The sequence below is a fragment of the Salvia hispanica genome, chromosome 4 (genome assembly GCF_029641045.1).
Source record: "Salvia hispanica isolate PSC_SH4W2 chromosome 4, Shi_PSC_v1, whole genome shotgun sequence".
NCBI classification, from domain to species: Eukaryota; Viridiplantae; Streptophyta; class Magnoliopsida; order Lamiales; family Lamiaceae; genus Salvia; species Salvia hispanica.
In genome coordinates, this window is record NC_142695.1 from 52612481 (window position 1) to 52631780 (window position 19300).

Below are 19300 nucleotides of genomic sequence, written 5' to 3' on the forward strand. Positions count from 1 at the left end.
CATTACCGTTGACATTGTGTTGACGTTTTTTGTTGCTATTATTTTATTATCCGTTGATTTTTTTAACGGTCCAGATCATAGTTTGAAGATTGTACAATATTTAGAGTTTGCATTCGATCACGTTCCTATATCCCTCAAATTAAATCAATTTTTTATGACTTGTGGGCTACGGCTGTGTGCAGATTCATTAGTATATATAATTCATTCATTTGAATTTATTATTGTTAGACTTGTGATGGCTCAATATCAGCACATTCAAAGAGAGGAATCAGCCTTGAGCTAATCTCAAGCTCGAGTGTTTCAGCAACCGTTGGATTGCGTTAGTTAGTGAGCTTGTATCTGAGCCGTCAGATTAGATAGCCGTTAGAGAGTTGTTATTTTGTTTTGTTGCCTTTACTCTTTCGGTTTTCATATTAAAAACAGAGTTGTACAGTTTCTCTCTCAGATTTTGATCAATAAGATTTCGCTCCATTCTCTCGATCAATCCTTCCTCTCGCAGCTCTTAGATAGATCTCTGAAAACTCGATTAGGCTTCGAATCATTTCAATTGGCGCCGTCTGTGGGAATTCGATTGAATCTTGGTTAGGGATTTGAATTTTGATTTTTTGCGAAGAATCAAAAAATGGCTTCTAGATTTGAAGCTGAAAAATTTACAGGGAAGAACGACTTCGGTTTATGGCGCGTGAAGATGAAGGCGTTGTTAATTCAGCAGGGGCTTTCATCGGCTCTGGAAATTGAGAGCGAGGATACACCGAAGGTCGTTCTTGATGAGAAAGCGACTGCGAAGAAGGCGGAAATTGAGGCGAAGGCGCATAGCGCTGTTGTGCTGAGTCTGGGAGATAAGGTGCTCCGGGAAGTGTCGAAGGAGACCACCGCGGCTGGTATTCTTAAGAAATTGGAAGATCTCTATATGACGAAGTCGCTCGCCAATAGGCTCTATATGAAGCAGCGACTCTACTCCTATCGCTTCTTGGAGGAGAGGAGTGTTCTTGAGCAATTGGAAGACTTCAACAAAGCGGTGGATGATCTAGAAAATATTGATGTCTCAATTGGTGATGAAGACAAAGCAATCTTGCTTCTCAATGCGCTACCAAAGGCCTATGATCAGCTTCGCGACGCAATCATGTATGGACGTGAAAAGACCATCACACTTCTTGAGGTGCAGTCTGCCTTGAGAGCTAAAGATTTGCACAAGTCAAATGAGAAAGTGCAGGATCCTACTTCAGAGAGTCTCAATGTCAAGAAGTTCAAAGGGAAGAAGTTTGCCAAAAAGAATCAAGAAAGCTCAAAATCTTCATCAAATGATCAAAAGGAAACCAGATCATGTCATTGGTGTAAAAAACCAGGGCACCTAAAGAAAGATTGCTATGCATGGAAGAAAAGGCAAGCAAATGGTGGTGGAAACACTGCCAACTCCACTGATTGTGTTGAGGAGAATGATTCTCCAGATGCTCTCAACATAATGGAGGTCAAGGATGGAAGCTCATGGATTATGGATTCTGGCTGCAGCTTCCATATGTGTCCTCATTTGGATTGGTTTGAGGAAATTCAAGAGGGAACAGGCACTGTGATTCTGGGAAATAATGTGGTGTGTCATGTTAAAGGGATTGGATCCGTGAGGCTGAAGATGCAGGATGGGTCAATCAAGAAACTACGTGATGTAAGATATATCCCAGAGGTGAAAAGAAATTTAGTGTCCCTTGGATCTCTTGAAAGAAAGGGCTGCACATTCTCCTCTGCAAATGGAAGCATGACTGTCATGAAGGATAAGAAGGTGGTCTTGACTGGTGAAAGAAGAGGAACTTTATACTACCTAACTGCTACTGTGATGAAGACATCTATGGATGAAGTTCACATTGTGAAGTCAGAGTCTGTGAGCTTGTGGCATAGGAGGCTTGGGCATCCAGCAGAAGGGAGTGTAAAGCAACTGATAAAGAAAGGGATAATTCATGGAGTTGATGATTCACACAGCACTCCATGTGATGAATGTATCCTTGGGAAATCTAAGAAGCTGCCTTATCCAGCAGGTAAGTATACATCCACCTCACCTTTAGATTATGCTCATAGTGATCTTTGGGGGCCATCCTCTGTAAATTCTGTAGGGGGAGGTAGATATTACATGAGTATAATAGATGATTTCTCTAGAAAGTGTTGGATTTACATATTAAAGGAGAAATCAGAGGCTTTTAAGTGCTTTGATCACTGGTGTGTTGAGGTGGAAAGGGAGAAAGGTGTTAAGCTTAAATGCCTTAGAACAGACAATGGGCTGGAATTTTTGTCTAAAGAATTTGAAAACTATTGTAAAGATAGAGGAATCAAGAGACATAGGACTGTACCCCTCAACCCACAACAAAATGGAGTGGCAGAGAGGTACAATAGAACAATTCTTGAGAGGGTTCGATGCATGTTGTTGGCCTCTGGATTGGAAAAAAGGTTCTGAGGCAGCCTCCACTGCAGTAAAACTATTAAATATGTGTCCTTCATCTAGCATCAATGGAGACACCCCTGATATGAGATGGTATGGGAGAAATCCTGAGTATAGTCATTTGAGAATTTTTGGCTGCAAGGCTTTTGCCCACCTGAAGCAAGGGAAGCTTGATGCTAGAGCATTAAGATGTGTAATGCTGGGCTATCAATCAGGAGTTAAAGGGTACAGGCTGTGGTGTGTGGAGCCTGGAAACCACAAGATTATAGTTAGTAGAGATGTAGTTTTCACAGAGACTGAGATGCCATTCTTTAAAGGGCAACAAGTGGCAGTGGAGAGTGAAGCTGTTAATATGGATAATAATAAGCCTGAGGTGGAGTCAGGGGAGTCAGATGATGATACTGAACCAATACAACATGAAGCACCATCTCAAGATACATCTCAAGGTAGCCCAGTTGATCTGAGAAACTATATGCTCACCAGAGACAGAGCCAGGAGAGTCCCAAAGCAAGCTGCTAAGTATTCTGATTCTGAAATGCTCTTTTATGCGCTTTGTATAGCTGAGGAGGTGGAGTATTCTGAACCAGCTACTTACAAAGATGCTATGAACAACAAGGAATGGGAAAGCTGGATGAAGGCCATGATAGATGAGATTGAGTCTTTATTGAAAAATGGGACTTGGGTACTTGTTGAGAAACCTGATGGTAGAAAGGTAGTGAGCTGCAAGTGGATCTTCAAAAAGAAGATTGAGTCTTCACCTAATGAGGCTGATCATATAAGGTTCAAGGCCAGATTAGTGGCAAGAGGATTTACACAAGAAGAGGGCATTGACTTTACTGAGGTTTTTTCACCTGTTGTGAAGCATGCTTCAATTCGAATGCTGCTGGCTCTTGTAGCTAAGAAAGATTGGGAATTAGAGCAGCTTGATGTTAAGACTGCATTCCTTCATGGAAATCATCTGGAGGAAACAATCTACATGTCACAACCAGAGGGCTTTATAAGGCCAGGGGATGAGAGCAAGGTCTGCCTGCTTAAAAAGAGTATCTATGGTTTGAAGCAGGCTAGTAGGCAATGACATAAGACTTTTGATGCCTATGTGTTAAAGAATGGCTTTGTCAGATCTAAATATGATGGTTGTGTGTACATCAGAAAAAGAAAAGGTGTTCCCATTGCCTATCTATTATTGTATGTTGATGATATGTTAGTGGCTGGGGAAAGGATGTGTGATGTGCAGGATGTGAAGGATGATCTAAGATCAGCCTTTGAGATGAAAGATTTGGGGCCAGCAAGAAAAATTCTGGGTATGAATATTTTGAGGGAAAGACAGAAGAGAAAGCTGTGGCTAACTCAAAGTGATTACATATCCAGGATGTTGAAAAGATTTAAGGTGGAGAACATGAGAGAAGTGTCAATCCCCATGGCCATTCATTTTAAACTCTCTGTTACTCAAAGGCCACAAACTGAAGCTGAAGTTAGAGAAATGCAGAAGATACCTTATGCTAATGTTGTTGGTAGCATAATGTATGCCATGATAAGTACTAGGCCAGACATATCACAAGTCATTAGTGTGACATCTAGGTTTATGTCAGATCATGGGAAGGAGCATTGGGCAGCTTTGAAATGGCTGCTGAGATATCTTAAGGGAGCATCAGATTATGGTATTCTATTCAAAGCAGATGGCTACAAGGGAGATATTTTGATGGGGTTCTGTGACTCAGATTTTGCTGGCAGCATAGACACCAGAAAGTCTCAGTCAGGCTATATCTTCACTATGTTTGGATCTGCTGTGAGTTGGAAGTCCAACCTTCAGAGCGTGGTGGCTTTATCTACAACGGAGGCTGAGTATATCTCACTCACCTCTGCTGTAAAGGAGAGCTTTTGGCTGAAAGGGATGTTGGCAGATCTTGGTCTGGTGCAAGAGGCAGTTAGTATTGGGTGTGATAACCAGAGTGCTTTAAGTTTGGCTAAGCATCAGGTATATCATGAGAAGAGTAAACATATAGATGTTCGTTTGCACTTCATCAGAGAAGAAATAGAGAAAGGGAAGGTCAAGGTGTTTAAAGTGCATACTTCAGAGAACCCTGCGGATATGCTTACAAAGCCTTTATCAAAAGAAAAGTTCCAGTTGTGCATGAGGATGATGAATTTGTGCAAGCTGGAGAAGGTTAATGATTGAGCAATCAAGGTGGAGTTTGTTAGACTTGTGATGGCTCAATATCAGCACATTCAAAGAGAGGAATCAGCCTTGAGCTAATCTCAAGCTCGAGTGTTTCAGCAACCGTTGGATTGGGTTAGTTAGTGAGCTTGTATCTGAGCCGTCAGATTAGATAGCCGTTAGAGAGTTGTTATTTTGTTTTGTTGCCTTTACTCTTTCGGTTTTCATATTAAAAACAGAGTTGTACAGTTTCTCTCTCAGATTTTGATCAATAAGATTTCGCTCCATTCTCTCGATCAATCCTTCCTCTCGCAGCTCTTAGATAGATCTCTGAAAACTCGATTAGGCTTCGAATCATTTCAATTATCCATCCCAATCTTAAGTAATATTGTTTGAGCAATTATTAAAAAAAAATTAAAAAAGAGATCTTCTGTATAAGAAAGATAAATAGAATCCCATTCAAGATTCATCCCAATCTTAAGTCATAACTCAAAATAATACTCGTAATTAAAATTTACACTATGCAATGTTTCTAAGTTCTAACCTATGTAAAACTTTACCATAGTTTTATAAAATAATACTCCATCGGTCCTATATTACTCGCATGATCGTAATTCTGAATTCTTAATATATTTGAAAAAAATGATCGTAATTCTGAATTCTGAAACATAATGTATCCGAAATAAGGGGGGTTCAATTAATAGTTTTATTATATTTTTCACTAATTTCTAAATTATGGAAATTGTATAAATTTTAGTTCAAAGTTAATTTAAAATAAGATTTGATTTTCAAATTTGAGAAAACAAATCGATTTATGACTAAACTAATATAATCATCAATCATCATCGTATATAATAAAGAAAAAAAATTAAAGTCGATTTTTAATATTTTTAGCGTGTAGTTTTGGTGGCAAGCTAATGAAAAATGCTTGAAAAACAGAACAGGTGTTTTTTTCTTCCTTTTGAATTTCAAGATACTCCACTGACCCATTTTACTAACGGGGATCATCACTACTTTAGCTACTTTAGCGGCTTGGCCGGTTACTCGAGATTCTCAATTATTTCATTTCCTGATGTTAGAATATACAGTGGGAGTAAAAATTCCATGGTCACTCCATACCATGGTGATATAATGATTTGGTGTACTTCACCATTAATTTCTTGACAAATGGATCTACATGCCACATCAAATAGATATAAATTTAGCAAATTAATAGCACAAAATAGACACATCCATTCTATATAAAGTGGCATAATTAAATTTAGAAATTACTATAAAATTAGTTGGATTGCCATTATACGGACAACCAAGTACAAGGAGTATATGTATAAGTATTTGACCTCATTATATGAAAATATTATACGTACATATAAAAAAGTAATCATAATGCATTTATTATGTATTGGCTGCCATTATTTTGAGAATAATAATACTAATAAACACATAAAAAAATTAATCATATTGCACTTATAATAATATGGGAATTATAGTATAATAATATTATTATGTAATTGGTGTTGTATTACTCTGTGTATAATAATATTATATTCAGTAAAAAATATAATAAAATTTATAATTTATTATGCTAACAAAATAAGTTACAGGTCATAAATTTATGGGTAAATTTTTTTGTATATATATAAATATAAAACTAGAAAAAAGAAGTCTTATCTATAGAATTTAAAATATACACTATTAAAGAATTGTTATAGTATAATTTTTTTCCTTGACTTGAAAAATGAAAAATAATGCAATATGATTACTTTTTTATGTGTATAATTTTATCATACTAATTATGATATTAATATACGTATATATATTGTAGTAGTATATAGCAATCCAATTAATTACTTCATCCGTCCCGCTTTAGGAGTCCCGATTGATCAATTTTGGGCGTCCCGCTTTAGGAGTTCCTGTTGAGATAAATTAATATAAAATGCCTACAAAGTGTTAAAAGTGGGTCCCAACATCCACTACAACTAATAAAAAAGTGTTAAATGTGGGTCCCAACATTCACTACAACATTTATTTATTGGACACTCAATTAAAAGTGGGTCCCAACATCCACTACAATATTTATTTATTACACACAAACATTTTTTTCTTAAAACATGTGTCCGATTCAATCGGGACTCTTAAAGCGGGACGGAGGGAGTATGTGGTAATTTCCAAATTTAATAATATGCCACCTTCCATAATATTATTAAATGGATGTGTCTATTTTGTGTCATCAATTTGCTATATTTAAATCCAATTGAGGTGGTATGTGGGCCATTTTAGTTCCATTTGTCAAGAAATTAATGGTGAAGTATACCGAGTTATTATGCCACCATGGTATGTAGTGACCATAGAATTTTTACTCGTGGACAAATAGGATTATTTTCTTCTCGAGATCTTTTACTTTTTTTTTCTCATATGGGAGTTAGAATTAATTTCCGTTTATCTACTTGTATCCATGTGGGGAGGAAAAAAAATGTCTGTATTCGGCTACGAAATTTATTTTGTATACGGCAGGGGGTTCTATTTTTCTTTTAATGGGAGTTCTGGGCGTCGGCTCATATAGTTCTACTAATCAACATTAAATTTTGAAATATTGGCTAATCAGTCCTATCCTGTGGCCTTGGAAATATTCTTTTATATTGGATTTTTTCTTGCTTTTGCTGTCAAATTATCAATCATACCCCTACATACATGGTTACCAGATACCCACGGAGAAGCGCATTATAGTACTTGTATGCTTCTAGCCGGAATCTTATTAAAGAGCGTATGGATTAGTTCGGATCAATATGGAATTATTTCCTCATGCTCATTCGCTAGTAGTCCTAATCACTACTCCCCCGTTATGCGATAGTTGAGTCATTTCATTTTTCGCACTCGTTTTAGAAAATGATAATAAATAGTTAAAGTGGAGATAAAATAAAGTTAGAAAAATAGATCTTATCTACATTATTCTCATGTGTGTAACACATTATAAAATTTAATGAAAAGTGTTTTAAGGAATATACATAAACCGAAATTATATGTGATATAATTGGATTTATATGGAAAAAATAAAATTTCGTAAGATTTGGCCCAAATAAAAACATACGTAGGAGTACAATATATTAGCACATCGTAATAATTAGTTTCTTGGTAGCCAAGTCATGTATACCCTAAAACTTGTTCTATAAATTTAGCCGTTATATATTCTCCATGTATCAATAGTAAAATATATTTCACCATGCTTCGATTAGTTTCTACCTCTGCAGTTGCCTCACGCTTCTTCTCCACCGTCGCCGGCCGCTCTAAACTCATCGGAGCCATAAATTCCGAAATCAAAGCCATTGAGTTGGATATCATGAAAAGAGTGATCAATTTATCCTTCGCTTTTTTGGATTTGTTTATAAAAAAAATACATGCATATTTTTTACTAGCAATTTTAAACTGTATAGTGATGCGAGATATTGTTATATTTATTTATTTTTTAATTTGCCAACACAGAGGGGGGTGCCGGGCGATCTCCCGTTCATGATCGAAGATGACGATAAGTACTGCCACGTCATGCTGACAAGGGAGTTGGGCCCGGAGAAAATCGAGGTCACGGTGAACCCGGCCCACGACGATGGCGACGGCGACCCGCAATTCGTTCGCATAAACGTGTCTATCTCTAAAGAGGACAAGGGAACATTGGACGTGGGAGCTAATGTTTCTAGTGATGAAATTTTGGTTGACAAAATAGCATTTAGTGAGCCCAACTGCTACAATCTCTCTGTGAGATTGAAATTGGAGGGTGAATTGCAGGATGCTATGAGTAATTTTGTCAAAGTTAGAGGTATTGATATATCGAGTGTTGGTTTCTTGTACAATTATATGTTGGAGAAACGCAAGCGATGGCCTACAATTTGGGTTCCCCCACCAAAGCCTCATGAAACCGCTGACCTCAAAAAATTGCATGAATTTGTTAAGGATTGGTAGACTTTTTATCATTCAATTCTAGTAGTATTTGATTTGATGTACCATTTTCTCAGTTGACAAGACTAATAATGAAAGAAATATGTTTTTCTTTTGTAATTGATAGTACTTTTTAGAGTTAGTTATTCTCAACTTTATGATATTTACAATCTGATATATTAACAAAAAGTAATTTACTAATTTCGTATAAAAAAATTTAAACTATTAGTAAAATAGGGGTGTGTCATAATGCAAACAAAAAAGAACAAAATGCATTGCAAAGAGAATCTAAGAGTAACCCCTCAAAGATAGAAAAATTCTATCCGATGTTAATATTGATTAAGACGTAGACGGTATAAGTTAATTAAATAACAACAATATTTAAATGCTCAATGCTTTAATTAATTCGATGATAATATGTAATGTGTAGATATAAACTTTTACACGAAACAAGAAATGTCATTGATCATGATCCAATTATACTTTTACACCTACACGATCAACGAGGCGTTTCCGTTTTTGATACATAGAGCTAAACATTTGACACTTATACGATCAATTAGGCGTAATCCAAACTTTAATATTCAGAAAAATAAAGAATTACTGAAAGTTTCACATTTTTTCATTTCCGTGGTCGCACAAAATTTGTCACATCTATACTCACATTTCCAACTTATATTTTATTATAAAATTAATAATATTATAAAAATAGGATTTACATTCCACTAACTTTTTCTACTAACTTTCAATTATATTTCTTAAAATTCGTACCTAATCAAAGTGTGACAAAATTTACGACACAACGAGAGTAGATGGGATCAGCTTCAAAGCTACCACATCTTAGTAATGATTTCATACCATAGTACGAAATTATCAGAATATAATTAACAAAAACACTATGCAATGTCCCATTTCACTTTTATCATATTTGGTAAGTGGACACTACATTCCACCAACTCATTCCACTCACATTTTATTATAAAACTAATATATAAAAGTAGGTCTCACATTCCACCAATTTTTCTACCCACTTACTTCATAAAGTCAAACATTTTCCTAAAACTCTTGCCGATCAAATATAAGACATTTAATGATGGACAGAGGGAGTAATAGATTTTCATATTTCACTCAAAAGATCATATAGCATCACGATTCTCAACAGCTTAGATTACCTACAACTTTTTTCTACTCCACTCCCTACTATACCCCTCACAAACATAAAATATAATAGTGGACCCATTAGTTATGTTTGTAAAGAATGGAGTAGAGAGTAGAGTAGGAAAAGTTGTAAATGATCCAAGTTGAATTCTCAATTTATTAGTACCAAAAATTAATACTACTGGTACTCAAACTATCCCATTAAAAATAATTCAAAATTTACTAATGCAAATCTTAGTATTATAGTAATATCCTCAAAGTCGTGACTCTAAATAATAATGAAATTACATTTATTTTATGATTTAAAATGCATTAAAATCCTCCAAATCTTACACATGTTTCTTGCCTGCGAAGGCAAACTAAAACCCTCACATGTAAATCTCTTTCTTCCCTACCAAGCCAAACCAAAACCCTAACGCATCCCATCCTCTCTCTATAAATATAAGGCCAATCAATTTCACAATTAATTACTTAATCACCACATCAATAATCAAGATGTTTCGCGCCGTAGCTGCTTCTTCTTCTCGCAAATTACTATTCGCCAATGGCCGCCGCTTCTCATCCGCCGCGGCGGCGTCGGCTCACAGCATGCTCGCCAATGCCTTAGATTCCAAAATCAAACACATCACTGAAATGGTAAAATTAATCATCAATTTCTTTCTGTAAATTTACTCAAAATTAAGTGCTTGAACTTTGTTAATTACCTTCGTTTAATTAGAGGAGGCCAGAGGCCCCAGCCGAGTTCCCCTTCAAAATAGAACACAATCTCGGCGGCTACGTCAGCATGACGAGGGAGCTCGCCGGAGAGGAAATCGAGGTGAGGCTGGTTGACGAAAAACACAAGGATAAGAGTGCTTCCGATTCCTCTTCCGTGGATTTGAAAATTGAAATCTACAAATCAGATGGAAAATCTATGAATTTTGCGGCGACTGCTTCTGCTGATGACATTGTGATCCAGAAATTGACTGCCAAGGATAGTCATTATGATGTCATCTGCTCTCAGCTCTGCATCAAGTGAGTTGTTTATTTATTTATTTTGTTTGTGTTTTGTGATGATAATTTTATAAATGTGTGTATATAGGCCGAAGAGCGAGTTGCAGGAGGCGTTGGGAGAGTTTCTCCACGCAAGAGGGATTGAGAAATCGATTGGTGGATTTTTGTACGATTATACGATGTGGAATTCGCAAAAATGTGATCAACTTGGTGTGGAAGAATTGGAGAAGCTCAAGGATGATGTTAGAAAATCTGATGTGGAAGAATTGGAGAAGCTCAAGGATGATGTTAGAAAATCTGATGTGGAAGAATTGGAGAAGCTCAAGAATGTTGTGACCAATTGGTGGCGCTAGTGATTAAGAATTGATGTCTATTTCTATTTTCTTCAATGAAGTCTAAAAATTGTGTCCTTTTCATTATATTTTGTCTTTTTCATATTTTAATTTAAATTTTTTTAATGAATTAACATATAGTAATATTGCCCTTGTAGAATAGTTTAGGAAGTGATTGTGATAAGCACATAATTCAATCTTTGGAGTCTTGTTTTTAGAAATAATAATAATAATAATAATCTGTATCATTTGAGTCATCCGTCTAGTAACATAATGATTGAATAAAGAAGATGATGCAATTAGTGGCGGATTCAAAGGGTTTGTGAATGAGTCATCCGTATAGTAACATAATGATTGAATAAAGAAGTCGATATGACTAGTGGGAATCTTATACGGTGCATTTGTTATATATGACCTATGTGACCAAGTGAATGGCTTGTGATTGAAAGAAAGAGAAAATCTCATACTTTCACTCTGTATTTTCTCTGCAGAGGATGGTGGTTTTACTCAGTGCTCATACATGTCCTCATCCACATCCCATTTCCAGAAATAGCATGCTCAAATTAATTAGTTTTTGTCACTACATCATGTGCCAGCACCAATCATTTCACTTGAACTTCTGATTTTCAATTGCTTCTCTTCAAAATGTTTGAACATCACAAGAGAGTGGCCCCTTGCAGTAAAAGTCTCTGTCACACCACTCCTCACATCAACTCATTCATCTATATTAGCCTCTTTGGAGTTGCTATTCTACATTAACACAACACACACACACACATTCATTGAACATCTTAGATTTAGCAGAGATATGATGCAGTTTGAAGAGGAGAAAACATTGAACTCTGCAGTCGAAAATCTTGAAGCGAAGGGCAAGGGCAAGAACAAGAGGAAGAGGGCGAAAGCCAGCAAGACTAGTGAAGAGGTCGAGAGGCAGAGGATGACTCATATCGCGGTGGAGAGGAACCGGAGAAAGCAAATGAACGAGCATCTTCAAATGCTGAGGTCTCTCATGCCGGCCTACTATGTCCACAGGGTACTAATGAACAACTCTATTTCCTATTTTTGTCACCAAAATTAAATAATTTCAATGAAACATATATTAAAAACATGATTTTTGTAATGTAGGGAGATCAGGCTTCTATAGTTGGTGGAGCAATTGAATTTGTGAGAGAGCTGCAACAACTCCTCCAATGCCTTGAATCAGTTCATCATCATCATCATGAACAACAACCACCACCGTTGATCCTGCCTCCAACACTTGATCATCATGATCAGACGGCTGAGAGCAAGTCTTGGTTGGCAGAGGTTGAAGTGAGGCTCTCGGGGCTGTTTGGGATGATCAAGATTCTGTCGGGAAGGCGGCGCGGACAGATCACCAAGAATATCTCTGCTGTTGAGTGTTTGCATCTTCAGATTCTGCAAACTCACATTACTACCATTGAACAACTTGTTGTCTGCTCTTTCAGTGTCAAGGTACATTCAAGATTCAATTTTTATTTTTATTTTTGCACTGCTCACTGATTCATGGCATTTTCAAGATTCAATTTTTATTTATGTTTTTTTTTAATTTTTTAATTTTTATTTATTTCTGAGTGATTCTTGGCATTTTCAAGATTTAATTTGGATTTGTAGATGAGTAGAGAAGCAATGCTGACAGCTGAAGATGTGGCAAACTCAATTCAGCATATACTGAATTGTTTTCATTCCAACAGCAGCAGCATGCCATGAAAAAAAAATCAAGTCTTCTAAATATTGGTTTATTTTCATTCTATTCAAGATTCCACATTATTACGATGACCATATCATGTGTGTGTGACAGTTGGAGACAAAATATGATTAAGTGGTGTCAATTTCCAACAGAATTTGACAAAGTCAAAGCATCCACAAGAGTTGACTTGTCAGAAATTAGAAAGAAAAGAGAGAGGTTTGAGAAGGTACCATGCCATGGATGGTGGGGTTGTACCTTCTCTTGCTTTTGTCATACTCTGTAAGTACTTGCTTTGGTACCATTACCATGTTTCAATAATGGCACATGGTTTTGGTAGCAAGTGATTAATTATTAGTAATATTGTTGATCTCATTGTTATGAAATTGATTAGTACTACCAAAATATAATTGTTATGAAAATTGATTAGTACTACAAAATATAATGAGAAATTCATTTTGTCTTATTCTACTACTTTAATATTGATTGAGTACAACAATATTTGAATGACAAGATGGTTTTCATCACCATAGTATTTTTACAAGAAAGAAATCACAGTATATATTTACCCCATTCGACTACTTCTGTGTAATGTACTACTGCTATTTTTCTAGTAGTCCATCGCAACATTTATTACATGACTACGACTATTTGTATGTAAATATTCCAACCAATATTTAAATAAATTTTGTCAATAAATGATCTATCTTTTCGATCATATTTATATATTTTGTCTAAATTCTACATTAATCAACAATTTTCAATCTCTAATTTCTTATAATGATTAAATATTTTTAATCATATATATTGAAGTACGCTAGATGATGTGCTTATTCTTATAGTTATTTTGATTGGTTATGGACGTGCCCGAGTTGTAAAAATAGCTCGAACTCTAACAATATAAAAATGATATGCACTTTTATGAAAGTTGTAAAAATTAATGCATGATATATGAAAAAATAAAAGGGATTCACATGTGAACAAGAACAACAAGAATCGATAATTTTGGAGCAAGCTTGTGTGATTGCTAAACACTTTATAAAAGAAGTGTTCATGTGGAAAGCCATTTCATGTTAATTCAATTGGGCAAACTTGCAACCACATCATGTCCCAACAAAAGGAAATATGCATTTTATATGAGAAGCTATTGGGTTCGATGAAACATAATTTTATTTTGAAGCCCACGATCTTCGGAGTTCGGACATATTTCAGAATTCATATAACTTTTGTATATTTATTAAAATTTGAGTAATTTTTACATAATTCCACGAAACTCTAGCTTATTTTTTGTATTTTTTAAATTTCAAGTATTCACGAAAGTTCAAACTATTTTTTTGTATTTTCCGATGTTTGGATCATAAACTACAATTAATAAACCAAATATTTAATAAATAAAATAAAACCTCTGTTTAATTCATTTTTTGCGACACGGGAAAAGATTTACGTCTAGATGAAAAATTAATTTCTTATGGGCCCAAATACCAAAGCCCAAACTGAGAAAATATAATCTGTTTTTCTCCAAATCGAGATACATGGGCTTTGGCCCAAATAGAAACCGAAGCTAAGAAATCCCCAAAACCCAAATTGAACAAATCCAACCCTAAGAAAAACCTAATTTCACCTTCACCACCATTATAACCCTTCCGCCTCTGAGCAGAGAGAGAGAGAGAGAGAGCAGAGTGTGAGAGACTGAGAGTAGGTAGAGATGGTGTCAGGCTCGGGGATCTGCGCGAAGAGAGTGGTGGTCGATGCCAGGAACCACATGCTCGGGCGGTTGGCGTCAATTCTGGCCAAGGAGCTCTTGAATGGGCAGAGAGTGGTGGTGGTCAGATGCGAGGAAATCTGCCTCTCCGGCGGCCTTGTTCGCCAGAAGATGAAGTACTTGCGGTTTCTCCGCAAGCGGATGAACACCAAGCCGTCGCACGGACCCATCCATTTCCGCGCCCCTTCCAAGATTCTCTGGAGAACTATCCGTGGGTATGATTTTCTTCCTTTCTATTTTCTCTATGCTATCTAATGGAAGATGATTTCACTTGTATTCTGTAGCTTATGCTTATGATCTGAAAGTTTATTTGCTAGCTGCTTTTTAAGACTATGTATGCTTGAAAAGTTTGTACCTTTGCTTTCTTGTTGCTTTTGCTGATTACAAAATGAAATGTTTTGATGATGATAGATTTCACCCTTGCATACTTGTATTGGCATTGTGGGGTTGTGGTGGATTTTTGTAATTCTGTTGGCAATTTAAAAGCTCGTTATCATTGGTTTCTACTTGTAACATTAGTTATATAGCTTAAGTTTTCTACTCTGTAACATTAGTTGTATAGCTTCTAGTCTTCTATTCCATTCCACTAGATGTTATGTTTATGAGATCATCTCTCTTTCTTAAAAGTACTATCCTAATTTGTGATTAGCAATGCTGCTGGAACTTATTCAAGTATGGTTTTTGTTATACTCATGATTGGAGTATGTAATGATAATTTTCACAACTCTTTTGGATTCATAAATTTTGATTTGTCTGTGCTAGCTTTGGTATTTATTTCCTCCAAACAAATTGGAAGGCATAGTAATGTGGGATGTCTGTGCTAGCTTTGGAATTTATGTTTCTTATTTTCTGTGCTTAGAACAATGGGTTTGTTTAACTTGTTCCCTACATGTATTTGCAGGATGATTCCCCACAAGACCAAGAGAGGAGAAGCTGCTCTTGCACGCTTGAAAGTCTACGAGGGTGTCCCACCTCCATATGACAAAATCAAGAGGATGGTCATCCCTGATGCACTCAAGTGAGTACTGCATAATTATTTATTCATTCTTCTAATTGTTATGCAATCAATTATCTCTCAATTCCATTTCCTTAAAATGTTTAACCTTCAACTCATGTTTTGTTTTCCCTTTGTTTAGGGTGTTGAGGCTTCAAGCTCGCCACAAATATTGTTTGTTGGGCAGACTCTCATCAGAAGTTGGGTGGAATCATTATGATACCATCAGGGTAAGTTCAAAACCCAACTTGTGCATAATTTCCTCATTTCTTGGATTTTGGATATATTTTTTTTATTCAACTTGGAGTTGTGGCTTATTGTTGCATGTCCACTACATCCACCCATGAACTCTTGTATGAATTTTTTTAAATCTCAGCCTTGTTGGCTTTGTTTCTTTCTAGATTGTTAATTTCTTCTTTCATAAACTTGATATTATACAAATTTATAATTCATTATAAATTTGTACTCCTATTCAATTTGTTGTGAGCATAGTCTGTTTGTATGAATGGACTAATAAATATGTTTTCTTTTTAAATTTTGTTTTAGGAGCTGGAGAAGAAGAGAAAGGAAAGAGCTCAGGTTACTTATGAAAGGAAGAAGCAATTGAACAAGCTGAGAGTCAAGGCTGAGAAGGTTGCTCTGGAGAAGCTCGGCTCACAGCTAGATGTCATTGCTCCTATCAAGTACTAAATATTTCCATAGATAGCTGTTGAGTGATAACAATGTTGTCTGCGACTTAGATATTTTGGTCGTGATTTTGTTTTATGCCAAACTTAAAATGGTTGTTGAAATCGGATGTCATATTCTCAAAGTTTGCAAGTTTTAATAGACTTCCAATATTTTGCCAATTCTACTGTTAAGTACGATAGTACATTTCTGCTTTTTTTTAACTAATTACTTGTGATTTCATTAATGTTTGATGTTTTCTGCTATCAATGGTGTGATTATTTTGCCAGGCGTTTTTTAGCTCTGGTTTTTCTTTTTTTAGAGCGTTACCTAAGAAAGAAAATGATGCATAATAGAAATTGATGATTATCTGTTATTTATATTTTGACTTTTCTAATCAAAATTTGACATATTCTTTTGAAAAAATGTTATTATAAGCGTTGACAACGTTAAAAATTTTCAATATTTTCCATAAGCTGAAAGATGTTTGCTTTCGTAATTTGTAAATAAAACGAATCAGCTTAATCTCTAAGACAGTTCTTTCAAATTTAATAGTACAATTCTACCTAAAAACAGTTTTCTTTGTTGCAAATAAATGCAAAGAAAAATTTAAATAAAACAACAAAATGAATAATTGAAAATGTAATAAGTGAAAAAACAACTCGTGGTGAAATATTGTGTGAGAGAATAACGTGTAATTCCCACTTCCATGAATCAAATTTGTAATTATCTCTTTTATTTCAGTATCAGTATAAGGAAAGCAATTCAAGCAAAACATGGAAAAACGACATCAAGCAGCCTAATTTCTGAAATCAGTTTTTTGTAGTTTTATTTATACAAAAAATGGCCTCACGATTCTGTCAGCATATTTTCGGCAAGTTAGATTTAATTTTCTGTCATTGCATTCTCTTATACTAAAACTATCCAACTTGACGCTCTCATTGTACCAATCCAACCTAAAAACACTAAAAAAAAATGCAAATTCCCCCTCAATTTTTTCTCTACACACTTCTTGCTCTCTTCTCACTATTTCCGTCCACCAATTCCGCAACACACCACAATGCTGCAAATCACCAAAGGAAGCCTAACCATCATGTGCTCGACGTTGATCCATCCGGGAAGGGCCACTTCAAGACGATCCAAGCGGCCATAGACGCCGTCCCCTCTCACAACCCACGATGGACTTTCATACACATCAAAAAGGGTGTATACAGGTGAATAAACTCAGCTTCATTCACAGTAGTCTTATGCAATTTTTTGAATAAAAACAGTACTGTTTTTTCACCTTGTTTGTTAATTCTTGAAGGGAGCAAGTTAGCATTCCTCGTGAGAAGCCATTCATCTTCCTCAAAGGAGGAGGAGAGGAAAACACAATCATAACATGGGATGCACATGACTCCATTGCAACAAGTGCCACCTTCTCCTCTTATGCAGACTACACAATGGCACAAGACATATCATTTGTTGTAAGAAAAAAAAAATCTATCTTTCCATGAAATCACACATGTTTCATGATTTTCTTATTCCTCTTCTCAAAACCAGAACTCTTTCAACAACGGAACTCACAACCGCATGAGGCCAGCACTCACAGCCAAGATCCAAGGCGACAAATCGGCCTTCCACAGATGCAGATTCTACGGCATGCAAGACACGTTGTGGGACGTCCAAGGCCGGCATTACTTCAAACTATGCACCATCCAAGGCTCGGTCGACTTCATCTTTGGTGCAAGCCAATCCCTCTACGAGGTACACTAGAATAACCCCAAATTATGCCATCCATGATGACCTGATGCAAACGTGCCACAAGAATGACCGAATTGTAGAGATATCATAGAAATTAAAGCCAATATTTATAAATGTTTCGGAAACCTATAAACTCAAAATAAAATAAAGTTATAACATACAAAAAAGCCCCAAAAACAATAAAAATGATTTTAGTCACCTAAATAAGAAGCCCTAAAATGACATTTCGGAAGCCCAATGAGAATTTCAAGTTATTCCGCATTTTTGACATAGTCTAATTTTCCCTTTTTGTTTCCTATTTGTATGTAAATTATCAAATTAATATCTAGAAAATTGCAAAAATAGTTGAGTCACCATCAACATATTTTTTTCTGCGTCTGCCACTGGCCGTGCTTGCTGATCTCAAAGCTAGTTGACCAAATATAACCCTTTCTTGAATATTTGTTGGTTCAAAACAGAAATGTACAATCTCAATAGTTGAAAATCTGCACAAAGGCCCCGGCTACATCACAGCACAGGGAAGATCAGGACCAAGGGAGACGAGCGCCTTCGTTTTCAAAGACTGCAACATAGTCGGGAAGGGGAAGGGGAAGGCGTATCTCGGGAGAGCATGGAGAGATCACGCGACAGTCTTGTTCTACAACACACTCATGTCCGATGCCGTCGTCCCTCAAGGATGGAGCGCTTGGTACAGCACCGGCAACGAGTAAGATCTCCTTGCTCTTTCTCTCAATCAACATAACAGTTAGAATCAAATGTTCTTGTCCTAAAAAAATGGAGATTGGACAGGAATCAGTTGAGATTTGCGGAGGTCAAGAGTCGTGGGAGAGGCGCCAACGCTTCGAAGAGAGTGAGGTGGGCGAATAAGCTAAGTGAGAAAGAGTTGAAGGAGTTCACCAGCATTTCATTCATTGATGGTGAAGGTTGGTTGAGGAAGCTAGCTTTCAACATTTTTGGTGCTTAAAGTTTTTTTTTTTTTTTTGTTGTTGTTTGAAGGAAATAGTAGAGATAATTAATCTACATTTTATGTGAAAAATGTTGATACACTGCAATAAAAGGAAAAATCATATGCTTTCAAATCTTATGTAAATTTTCAAATTATTGATTTGTAGTATTAATTTTGCAAGCAAACGATTGGAGTATAATTTACGTGAGTGTATATTTTCTTGATAATAAAAATCACGAAAATAAATTGATATAATCAAAGAATAGATATTGTAATCAATTTAGTTAAGGTAATTTGATTTTTAAACGCTTAGCTAAATTGATATAATCAACGGACACTTTTAATTCAATTAACAACGCTAATTTGTATTTATAAATGCACCACCGTTGCTTCAAATATCATATTCGTGCTTAGTGTCCCAGCTAAAATAAAGGGATGCAAATAAAATATGAGTCAATTGTAGTTAGACAAATTAGTCCTCAACTTAAGCA

At 35.9% G+C, this 19300-nt stretch overlaps 5 protein-coding genes across 5 annotated transcripts; all 5 read left to right on the plus strand.

Moving 5' to 3' along the window:
- The first annotated feature begins 7794 nt into the window (after positions 1-7794).
- LOC125192494 (uncharacterized protein At2g39795, mitochondrial-like) lies at positions 7795-8630 on the plus strand. The gene is made up of 2 exons (XM_048090087.2): positions 7795-7926; positions 8061-8630. Exons 1-2 carry the CDS (start codon positions 7801-7803, stop codon positions 8532-8534), a joined length of 600 nt encoding a protein of 199 aa, XP_047946044.1. The 5' UTR covers positions 7795-7800; the 3' UTR covers positions 8535-8630.
- Positions 8631-10151: 1521 nt separating this feature from the next.
- Positions 10152-11123, plus strand: LOC125192031 (uncharacterized protein At2g39795, mitochondrial-like). Its single transcript, XM_048089484.2, has 3 exons — positions 10152-10304; positions 10387-10682; positions 10750-11123. The coding sequence occupies exons 1-3, from the start codon at positions 10164-10166 to the stop codon at positions 11012-11014; spliced, it is 702 nt and encodes a 233-aa protein (XP_047945441.1). The 5' UTR covers positions 10152-10163; the 3' UTR covers positions 11015-11123.
- A 343-nt stretch (positions 11124-11466) lies between these two features.
- On the plus strand, positions 11467-13169 carry LOC125191862 (transcription factor FAMA-like). The gene is made up of 3 exons (XM_048089289.2): positions 11467-12026; positions 12119-12466; positions 12626-13169. The coding sequence occupies exons 1-3, from the start codon at positions 11802-11804 to the stop codon at positions 12719-12721; spliced, it is 669 nt and encodes a 222-aa protein (XP_047945246.1). The 5' UTR covers positions 11467-11801; the 3' UTR covers positions 12722-13169.
- Positions 13170-14318: 1149 nt separating this feature from the next.
- On the plus strand, positions 14319-16302 carry LOC125196569 (large ribosomal subunit protein uL13w-like). The gene is made up of 4 exons (XM_048095138.2): positions 14319-14675; positions 15362-15478; positions 15597-15684; positions 16001-16302. Exons 1-4 carry the CDS (start codon positions 14404-14406, stop codon positions 16142-16144), a joined length of 621 nt encoding a protein of 206 aa, XP_047951095.1. The 5' UTR covers positions 14319-14403; the 3' UTR covers positions 16145-16302.
- Positions 16303-17095: 793 nt separating this feature from the next.
- Positions 17096-18837, plus strand: LOC125195374 (putative pectinesterase 29). Its single transcript, XM_048093532.2, has 5 exons — positions 17096-17334; positions 17427-17586; positions 17663-17866; positions 18322-18569; positions 18653-18837. The coding sequence occupies exons 1-5, from the start codon at positions 17096-17098 to the stop codon at positions 18825-18827; spliced, it is 1026 nt and encodes a 341-aa protein (XP_047949489.2). The 3' UTR covers positions 18828-18837.
- Positions 18838-19300: the final 463 nt, after the last annotated feature.